Raw genomic sequence first — 11,104 nt, 5'->3', positions numbered from 1 at the left:
CCGTTTCCCGGCCCAGGAATATCACTGGCTCCAACAGTCATGACCATCGTGAAATGCAGAGAGATTAGTGACTCCTGTGAGGGTGATGATGAATGTACAAGTCTTTCTCGTGGTCTCCTGGGATCACAGTCACAATCAGCTGATTTCACAAGAAGAGACTAAAGGAGATGGTTTGACAGCCCAGTGACTGGGAGCCGCCCACACACTCACACTGAAACTGAAACCAGTTTGAATCAGGAAGTGCTGAGGGGGAAAATGGCTTCTGGGCTCCAGACTGAGTGCTGGACCGAGGAGATCACTTGCCCGATTTGTCTGGATTTCTTCACTGATCCTGTTAGCCTGGACTGTGGCCACAACTTCTGTCGCTCCTGTATCACCCGGAGCTGGGAAAAGCAGGAGACAAACCGCTGTGCTGTTTGTCAGGAGACTTTTCCAGAAAAGAGCCTCAGGGTTAATCGGGCCCTGGCGAGTCTAGCAGAGAAAGCTCGGAAATTCAGCCTGACCCCGACACAGACGGAAACTAAACTTCGCTGTGAGAAACACCAGAAGAAACTGAAGCTGTTCTGTGAATCTGACAAGAAATTGCTGTGTGTAGTTTGCAGTCATGGACAGGAACACAGAGGTCACAGTTTCCTGCCCATTGATGAAGCTGTTGAAATCTACAAGGTAACAGTAAACATCACGAGGGAGTAAATCTATTCCACTGGATGATTTCAAGTACAAACACTTTTGTCCTGTGTGTTTATTCCAGGAACAAGTGAAATCCTCCTTAGCTTCTCTCACACAGAGGAAGGAAACTGCTCTACAAGCTGAAGCCAAACAGAAACAAAATATTTCACAACTTAAGGTAAGTTTTATTGGGCTGATTTCTGGACAATCAGATTGTCTCTATTTATTGTGTCTGAAGGGTGAGGTGTCTCAGTGTATCTCTCTTTACTGTGTGTATAGGTTGTGATATCTCAGTGTGTCTCTCTTTACTGTGTGTACATGGTGCGATGTCTCTCTTTACTGTGTATACACGGTGTGATGTCTGATGTTTTGCAGGAACAGGCGAGCAGTCTGCAGACCCAAGTCAAAGACGATTTTGCTAAAATACACCAGATCCTGACTGACAGAGAGCAGCGGGTGATGATAGATCTCAGACAGCGAGAGGAGGAGATTTTACAACGGATGGAGACAAACCTGCGAGAGATTCAGAGCAATTTAGATTCAGTTCAACAAGAAATCTCAGAGTTACAGACACAGTTGGAAAAAGACGGGCCGATCTTTTTGCAGGTGAAGAGATTACATTATAATTGAGCTCCATATCAGTTGCACACAGTCTGGAGCAAAACATCTAATACTGATTGATAAAGAGATAAGAGATTGAATTGCTAATTTAGTATATCGTAGTGTGTCAGCAGGTCTGACTTTATGTCTCTAGCTATAAACTTACACAATTAACACTTTATGGTGGCTGTGTATCTGAATCCTCTTACCTTTGGAAATCACTTTGAGTGAATAACTTTGCTGTAATAATGACAGTCAACTATGTGCTGTAAAATTCTGTTCTGTGTGTCTGAGTTTACAATGAGGTGTCTTAAAAATTACATGTGTACAGCGACTTTCACGCCCAATGCCTTGGGAATTCCTCCTGACGTGAAAGGTGCTGTACACATGTAAACTTTTGTTGTTATTCTTGGTGTCTCAGTGTGAGCTGACGTCTGTCTGTGTTTGATTTCATCAGGAGGAAGCTGCTCGGAAGAAAAGGTATGAAATGATCTTTACCAAATATCCCAGAATTTAATACACAAACAAACACAATGTGCGGTTTCACTTTATAATGAAAAACAGCTGTCATCAACCTCTCTCCTAATAAAAACTTTCATGGACCCATCCCTGCTCACTAACTGCCACCCATCTCCAACCTTCCTTTCCTTTAAGGTCCTTGAAAGCGTTATAACTTCTCAGCTTCACTACGTCCACATATGTCTCTCCCGTCATGAACCCCTCAATCGGGTTTCCTGCCCACAGCACGAAACAGCCTTCAACAATGTGACAAATGACACTCTGTCCATCTGTGATCAAAGCTCCCTCTGTCTTCTCCCCCTCCTGGATCTCTGCTCCCTTTGATACTCTATCCTCTATTTCTATCCTCCTCCAATACTTCGCCTTCAAAGTTGTTTCCTTGATTGGTTCACATCATATCTCTTACACCCAGTTCCATTTTGTCTCCGCAAATCTCTTCTCCTCGCCGTCTCTTGTCCTGAACCTCAAGGCTCTGTCCTCGGTCCTCTCTTCTTTAACCTGTAAATGCCATCTCTTGGTGACATCATCCTCAGACATCTTCCATATGTGCACACATGACCCTCAGATTCATCTCTCTCTGCCTCCAACATGAACCCTATGACCACTGCTGGTCTGACAGAATGTTTGTCAAATATCAAGTCCTGAATAAGTGCCAACTTTCTGCAGGTGAATACCAGCAAGACTGAAGCTCACGCCAACACCTCCCAACTCAGGCCCTGGCAGCATCAGTATCAATGGATTCATATACCACCTCACCAAGCCAGTCAGGAACCTAGGTCCCTTGTTCGATCCTCAACTGTCCTTTATCCCCCACCACCATGCCATGACCCGCTCTGCCTTCCCCACCTCGGCAACATTACATGACTCCATCACTGTCTTACCTCTTCATTACATCCAGACTCGAATATGCCAAAGCCATGTTTCTTTGCCTCCCAAACTCTTACCTCCAAAAGTTGCAGTTATCCAGAACTCTGCAGCTCTTATCCTCCTTCACTCGGCTCCGTGATACCATCTCCTACAGCCTCGCTCGGCTCCACTGGATCCACACCACTCAGATGGTTCGAATTCAAGATAATTGTTCTCAATTTCAAAGCCTTCCACGGCCTTACTCCCTCTTACCTCTCTGTCCAGCAAAGCACGTATCAACCTATCCATTCCCTCCATTCTGCCACCTCCTACCTATCTCCAGCCCGATCTGCCCTACCATTAGCGGCTAGAATTCCAGCTTCTCCGTGCCTTCAGCTCCCCTCTCGACTCTCTTCCTCCTCCTCGCTCCCTCCCTTCCCTCCCCTCACCCTGACCATTTCCCCCCTCCTCTCTCCCTCCCTTCCCTCCCCTCACCCTGACCATTTCCCCCCTGCTCGGGTCATGACCCAACTATGCAGCGCCTTGGGACGTCCTCCTGACGTGAAAGGCGCTCTATAAATGGAATCTTGTTGTTGTTGTTGTTGTTCTCTGATCCCAACATTTGGACCCAGCACCTTGGGACTTCCTTGCCACGTGGAAACCTACTGTATATAGATGTCAATGTGTATTGTACTGCTGCACTATCTTCACTGTGTTTGTATCTCTGTGTGCAGGCAGGAAGAAAATAATGTGGGATATGGTGGACTGACACGACTGAGTGAGGCTCTGACGAACCCGAAGTTCAAAAAACAGGTTCTGGAGTGAGTAACACACTGTGTAATTTAATTTCGTGGGAAAAAATCACATCGATGTCCTACAGTGGCCATAAACACAGACAACGTGGCCTCTGACAGATCATAGTCAGGGTTGGTATCTTCTCTCACCACCTGACTCTCACATAAAGATCCCCTCTGTTCACCACAGTACTCAGTGCTCACAGACATAGCCCAGATCTAGAGACACTGAAAGGATATCCACACAGGAGCCCTGCCCTCACCATGTGGCCAGGCCTCAGGCCCTACTGACTGTAGCCCCAGAGTGAGAGGCCCGGGGGACAGATAATCTCATGCTTGATACCCACCCACACACTCTCCCTTGTCAACCCACAGCACTGCCAACACGGAGGATCTGGTGTCCATCATTCAGAGGAGTAGACTCCCTCCAGCCACTCGCTGATTGATCATGTTACATGCACACTCACTCTCTCGGCCTGTGATGCTGACAGACTGTGTTGCGGCTCCTCACCGCCTAAACAGCCACCCATGGCATCAGCTGGTTTCACTGCCCTGTCCTCATACCCAGGCCACTTACACTGTTATACTGGGCTCTGGATTTCCGCCGTGGGGAAGGCGGGTAAACTGCGCCCTGAGGACTTTCAGGGCAGAGGCAGCTATGAGGGGGGCTTTCAGTTGGGCTGTGAGGGAGAGCTCAGTCTGAGTACTCGGGGAGGACCTGCTGCCATGAGATCAGGACACTAGAAGCCTGTGGCCTAGTGACGTAGGCTGGAGAAGACTTGCCAGTGAGTGCGGGGAGTGAGTGCTGTGGTGCCTGAGCTGGTGGAACGAGAATAGGAGAGAAGCCGAGAGGGGGCAGGAGCCAACCCATTCGCACTGGGGTGTGTGCATGGGAGGAAGTGGTGTTTACCAACTTTACCAACCTGCTCGCTCCATCCACTCGGTGTGTACTGGGCGGCTACACGTCCCCGCCCTGCCCGCTTCACCATCAACTCTTCTACATTCAGTCTTTCCATCACTACCCTGTGGAACTCAATCCTGGAGAACCGCTATCTCTCCTCCTCTTTTGCCTCCTTCAATGCCCATCTCAACACCTTCCCCTTTGACACTGCCTTCGCATATCCTCCTAACCCAATCCCTTGCACTCCACTCATCTCTAATGCCAACCCCCAGATCAGGTACTAACCCTCATTGCCTTGGTATGTCTTCCTGACAGGAAAGTCCCTAAACTTGCGATTTGATTTTGTTGCCGCAGAGACTGGGGACACACGAACCTTCCAACCCCGTCCCTGTAAAGCTCTGAGACATCACTCTGCAAGAAATTAATATAAATGTTAAATGTTTATTCGATGTACCACAAGAAGGACCACTGTGTGTGTCTGTCTGTGTGTGGGCATGTGCGGGTGTGCCTGACCCTGGATCCAGCGCCTTGGGACTTGCTCCCCACGTGAAAGGCTCCTGTATACACATGTCAATGTGTTTGTGTCTCCGTGTCCAGGCTGCAGGACCATAATCTGGGAGATTGTGGAGTGAAGCAACTGTGTGAGGATCTGAGGAAACTGGAGTGTAAAATACCGAGTCTATGGTAAGTAACACACTGTGGACTTGGTGTCAGTAGTTGGCTCTGAACACAGATTATTATATCCTGAGCAGCTGTGGACAATATTAATTCTAAAAGTTCCAGAAAGCTACGAGGACTGAATCAGCGGTAGGGTTTTGAGGGCAAGACAATTGGAGCAGATATTCTTCCCACTCACTTACTGCTGACTCTGTGAGACACAGTATTTACAGTTTGGTGGGTGTCGTTTCCAGAACATAGAGTGATATTTCCCTCTCACGGGGGACCTTACACAGCTTTAGCTGATTAATCTGCAGCAGCACCTATAATAATAGTAATATTAATTGAATTTGCTACAGTGCTTTACACGTCTTCTAGTCGTCTCAAAGCGCTTCACAGAAAATACTGTAAAGCCAATTGACTGCATTTTTGTGGGTGAAACGCGGCAGCCAATTGTGCACAGCAATGACCTACAAACTGTCGTGGATTGTAGTGACCAAATTGTTATTGGTTTTTTTTAGGGATTTTTTTCAGGCATGTGTAGTAAGGAAAATTGCCCAAGGTTTCACCCTGCTGGGATTTGAACTCAGGTCTCTCGCTTGTGAAGCCAGGTATTAATTGCGCACCCCCAGGGCATATTAACTATTTGACTGACGTCAACACAAAATGACAGGGAATGTTTTGCCCATTCACATTGACAACGGCTATTACAACACAAGCAGCTTTCTCAACGCTCTATTTTGTTTTTAGTTGTTGGCAACAAATCGCTATATATCGATCAAAATTAAGAGTCACAGTGAACCAGACTGAAGGTTCCTACACTCCAACCCCCCACCCACGCCCAACACACACTGTGTGGTCACTGAACCTCCAATTGCACCAAACTACACCCAATCCTGCAATCCTGAATGTAAGTGTCTGTTCCACGTTCAGCGTCATTTTAACGTGAAGGTGAAAAAATGTCAGCCCCGGCCCCTTCCTCCTGTCCCACACAATCCATCCCATCCACAGTCTCTTATGGTAGTCAGCGTTGTATTCACTTTAATCCCTTTTATGGCTCCGTGTCACTCATCTCCAGGCTGTGTAATAAATAATAATACGCACTGTGTTTACTCTGATCCCCGTTATGTTTTGTTGTCTGTGATTGTCAGGCTGAAGGACATCGATCTGACAACTCATAGCACCGAGGACCTGTCCTCCGATCTCAAAATAGACCACAAACTGACGAAGCTGAACTTGAATAATAATAAACTGGGAGATCGTGGAGTGAAGCGACTGTGTGAGGCTCTGAGGAATCCGAAGTGTAAAATAAGGAAACTGTGGTAAGTAACACACTGTGTCTCCAGAGTCTGAATGACTCCAATATCTCAATGTGTTTATTGTGACTGTCTGATCAGTGCGGCTGAATATTGTGACAGGAATCGGTGTGGCAGTGTGAGGCCACAAGACATCTTTTACATCAAACTCTCAACTTGTATTACGTGTGTGTGTGTGCGTGTCTGTGTTTGTCTCCCTGTCAATCGCACCCTCGCCCGACTTCTCCACACAATGTGGGTTTGTAGTTATCTCCTGCTGTCAGCTGTGTGTCTGATACACACACAAACCTGTCCTCAGGCTTAGGGTTAAGCCTGATGACAGGTTTGTGTGTGACAGGTTGCAAACTCTCCAAACCAACCTCCTGACCGTTCCACATCTGATTGGAGATTTGTGTATTTGGAATGGAAAGCTTCTGATCCACTGGGAGATTTTTAAGACCAATTGTGTGTGAATCTAAAAGCAATCTCACTGGGAGCTCAGAGCAGCACTGAATGGTGTGTATTTATTCGTTTGTGTTTATGCGCGCGCGCGTGTGTGTATTTATGTGATTGTCTGTGTGTGTATGGCAGTGTGTGTTATCTGGATGTGTGTGTGTATGTTTCCGTGTTCGTCTGTTTCCGTGTGTGTGTATGTTTGCTTTTGTATGCGTATGTCAGTGTGTGTTATCTGGGTTTGTCTGTGTGTTTTCGTGTGCGTGTGTTTCCATGGGTGTGTATGTTTGCGTTTGTATGCGTGTCTCTGTATGTGGTTTGTTGCTACATGTTTTTGTGTGTTACCGTGTGTGGGTGTTGCCCGTATGTGCTTTGTGTGTGAGTGTTTGTGTTTCTCCATGTATATGTGTGTGTCATTATGTGATTATGTTATGGGTGTATATTTATCTGTGTGGACGTGTGACTATATATGCATGTGAGTCTGTTTGTGTGCATAAGTATGTCTATCTGTGTATGTTTGTTTTTGTCTGCCTGTGCACATGTATGTTTGCGTGTATGTTTGTGTGTGTAGTCACTCCTGCAACGTCCAGCTCAGACATGCATGATATTGGTGTTTCCTCCTAATACTGAGACACTTAACTGAGGTCAATGATTGCATGTGTATTCCCAACTGGCTTTGTCTCCCGGACGCAAATATTTTTTGTGGAGAAATCATGTACTGAGGTAGTTTTTTGTTGGTATCTTTGCAGTCAAAACATCTGTACAAAACCCTCACTCTGAATAAAGTCTACACAGCTTTAGCCCTGAGTTAGCCTGTGTCTGCTCACACACTGCAGTCTGAGTCCTGTAGCTCAGTGGTTAGAGCCCTCCCCTCGCTAACGAGAGGGCCTGGAGGTGATTCCTGGCAGAGCAAAACCTTACGGATGTTTCCTTACGGGGGACTGAGAGAAACAGAGAGAGACGGACAGAGAGATACATAGACAGCTAGAGAGACTGAGAGAGAAGAGAGACTGGGTGAGAGAAATAGAGAGTAATAAATTGACTGAGAGAGAGAGGGAGAGACTGAGTTAGAGAGATAAAGAGGGAGATAAAGAGAATAAGCGAGAGACTGAAAGAAACTAAGAGGGAGACTGAGAGAGAGATACAGACTGAGAGAAAGACAGACAGTGGGAGAGAATAGGGTAGATTAAATATAATATGAAGTGACTGTCTATTTTGTGGGAGAGACTAAGAGATGGAAACTGAAAGAGAAACAGAGACAGATAGAGACAGAGAGAGAGACAGAGATAGTGAATGAAAGATATTGATTGACAGAAAGACACTGTTGGAAACAGATAGAGAGAGACCGAGAAAGAGTTTGAGAGAGAGAGAGATTGAGAGAGAGAGACTGAAAAAGTGAGAGAGAGGGAGATTGAGAAAATATGTTTACAACAGTAGAGAATATGTGTTTGGTGGGGGAAACATACAGAGTGACTGAGAGAGAGATTGGGATAAACTGCGGGCGAGATAGAGAAAGAGAGTGAGAGACAAAGTGACTCAGAGACACAGAGTGAGATACAGACTGAGGGATGACTTCAGAGAGCCTGAGAGATAGAGCCTGAGACAGTGAGAGAGAGAGACCGAGCGAGAGAGGGAATGATTGAGCGAGAGAGTGAGAGAGAGAGAGACAGAGAGAAAGACACAGAGAGAGAATAAGAGAAAGATTGTGAGAGGGAATAATTTATAACATGGAATAACTGTGTTTTCGGGGAGCTGAAGTGAAAGAAACTTGGAGCGAGACTGAGAGACAAAGTGAAAGACATAGTAGGAGACAGAGAGAGAGTGAGAGAGAGAGAGACGGTGAAAGTGTTATATTATCAAACGTCGTGACTCTTTTGAGGGAGAGACAGAGAGAGTATCAGAGAGAGTGAGAGACTGTGATGTGTGTGTCGGCACATGTGCGGGTGTGCGTGATTCTGGTCCCAGCGCCTTGGGACTTGCTCCCCACGTGAAAGGCTCCTGTATATACTTGTCAATGTGTATTGTGTTGTTACACTATATTCCCTGTGTTTGTGTCTCTGTGTCCAGTCTGGAGAACAATAATCTGGGAGATTGTGGAGTGAAGCGACTGTGTGAGGCTCTGAGGAACCCGGAGTGTAAAATACAGAGTCTCGGGTAAGTAACGCACTGTGTCTCCAGAGTCTGAATGACTCCAATATCTCAATGTGTTTATTGTGACTGTCTGATCAGTGCGGCTGAATATTGTGACAGGAATCGGTGTGACAGTGTGAGGCCACAAGCCATCGCTTACATTAAAAAATCAGTATGCATTAATATGTGTGTGTGGGTGTGTCCTTTGCAACTGTCAACAACGACTTTAGAATGACCCGGTTCCAGTTTACCAATTCGTTGACTTTAGTCACTTTATTCAGGACAGAACACAAATAAATGAAACAATAAAATAATACACACGACACCAAACGGTACCGACCGGATTCCTGTCACAGCACTGGTCGTGTCTCGCACTGCTCCGCTACCGTTCCCGAGAGATATCTAACACACCTTTGTTTAAAGACACCTTAATATCTCCAGTCAAACCTGTCTTTTTTTAAGAAAAATAACTCCTTATATGGTTCTGTCCACAAAATGTTTCAATTCTCCCTTTAACCACATTTTATTCTCTCCTGATCAATCCCTTCGTCCAGTGTGTAAGTGTGAACAGACTTTCTGTGTCCCTGTACGTCCTGACCTTATGTTGCCATTGTTTTGGATTCTGCCTTCAGTTACTGAGCTTTGCCGCCTTTGCACTTCTATTTTGTCCTCTTAAACCACACTTTAACATCCCACGAGAACACTGTGTGTGTGACTCTGTGTCTGTGTCAGTGAATGCGATTGTGTCTGGGTGTGTGTTTTGTGAGTGTCTGTTTCGCATCTCTATGTGTGCGCGTGTTTCTGTGTTTGTGTGTCTGAGTGTTTTTGTGAATGTGTTTGTGTGTATTTTTAAGTGAGCTTCTGTGTTTTTCTTATGTATGTGTCATTGTGTGTGTGTTTTTGTGTTTCTGTGTGTGTATTTGTGCGCGTTTGTTTGTGTGTGTGTCTGTTTGTGTATATGTTTGTCTTTGTGTATATATGTGCATTTCTGAGTGTTTGTGTGTGTTGTCAGCGCATTCGGACTTCGTCCCGACGTGAAAGGCTCTTTACAAATATTGTTGTTGTTGTGTGTGTTTGTGTATGTTCCTGTGAGTGTGCGCGATTGTGTCTGTGTTTGCGTGTGTGTTCCCAACTTTTCCCTTCGCAGCTGCAGATTATCCAAACTCTGCAGCTCATGTACTCACACACACCAGGGTCCCCGACCCCATCACTCACACCCTCGCCGGACCCCGTCACTCCTGCAACCTGTCCAGCATCAAACAAACTGTGAGTGACAGTGGGTGACACACACTGTGTTGACTCTGATCCCTGTCATGTCTCTGTGTCTCTGATCTCCAGGTTGGACAGTAACAATCTGACAGCGGATTGTACCGAGGATCTGACCTCCGCTCTCAGCACAAACCACTCACTGACGGAACTGCACCTGAGTTATAATAAACTGGGAGATTGTGGAGTGAAGCGACTGTGTGAGGCTCTGAAAACCTTGCAGTGTAAAATACAGAGTCTGACGTAAGTAACATACTGTGTCTCCAGAATGCGAATGACTCCAATATCTCAATGTGTTTATTGTGACTGTCTGATCAGTGCGGCGGAATATTGTGACAGGAATCGGTGTGACAGTGTGAGGCCACAAGCCATCGTTTACATCAAACTCTCAACATGTATTAATGTGTGTGTCCGTGTGTGTGTCATTTGCAACTATCTCCAACAATTTTACAATGATCCGATTCCAGTTTACCAATTGGTTGAGTTCAGTCACTATATTCAGGTCAAAACAGCAGGAAATGCACAAATAAATCAAACAATAAAATAATACACAAGACACAAAATGGTACCGACCGGATTTCTGTTACAGACCTGGTCGCAGCTCGCACTGCTCCGCGACCGTTCACGAGAGATATCTAAAACATCTTTGTTTAAAGACACCTTAATAACTCCAGACAAAGCTGTCATTTTTAAAGAAAAACAACTCCGTATGTGGTTATATTCACAATATGTTTCAATTCACCCTTTCACAACATTTTATTCTTTTCTGTCTTCAGTCACTGAGGTTTGCAGCCTTTGCGCTTCTATTTTATACTAAAATACATGTAAACATTAACCCATAACAACAATTGTTTTATGTGCTTAAACACACTTTAACATTAACCTGTGACTACGCTGTGTGTGTATTTTTATGTGTGTGTGTTAGTCTGTGCATGTGTTTGTAAATTTGTCTACGTGCGTGCCTTGTGTGTTTC

The 11,104-nt window shown here is 45.6% G+C and overlaps 1 protein-coding gene across 1 annotated transcript; it reads left to right on the top strand.

Moving 5' to 3' along the window:
- Positions 1 to 214: 214 nt before the first annotated feature.
- On the top strand, positions 215 to 10,769 carry LOC103173048 (nuclear factor 7, brain-like). The gene is made up of 9 exons (XM_042346508.1): positions 215 to 666; positions 752 to 847; positions 1,045 to 1,275; positions 1,727 to 1,749; positions 3,369 to 3,455; positions 4,927 to 5,013; positions 6,138 to 6,308; positions 8,802 to 8,827; positions 10,720 to 10,769. The coding sequence occupies exons 1-9, from the start codon at positions 256 to 258 to the stop codon at positions 10,767 to 10,769; spliced, it is 1,182 nt and encodes a 393-aa protein (XP_042202442.1). The 5' UTR covers positions 215 to 255.
- The last annotated feature ends 335 nt before the right edge of the window (positions 10,770 to 11,104 follow it).

The sequence above is a fragment of the Callorhinchus milii genome, unplaced genomic scaffold (genome assembly GCF_018977255.1).
Source record: "Callorhinchus milii isolate IMCB2004 unplaced genomic scaffold, IMCB_Cmil_1.0 Scaffold915, whole genome shotgun sequence".
Taxonomy (NCBI): Eukaryota; Metazoa; Chordata; class Chondrichthyes; order Chimaeriformes; family Callorhinchidae; genus Callorhinchus; species Callorhinchus milii.
This window is presented reverse-complemented; position numbering and strand designations above follow the sequence as displayed.

Coding starts and splice junctions, on each gene's coding strand:
- LOC103173048 (XM_042346508.1), top strand. CDS start 256: ATGGCTTCTGGGCTCCAGACTGAGTGCTGGACCGAGGAGATCACTTGC. Junction 1,750..3,368: donor GAAGCTGCTCGGAAGAAAAG/GTATGAAATGAT, acceptor CTCTGTGTGCAG/GCAGGAAGAAAATAATGTGG. Junction 5,014..6,137: donor TGTAAAATACCGAGTCTATG/GTAAGTAACACA, acceptor TGTGATTGTCAG/GCTGAAGGACATCGATCTGA.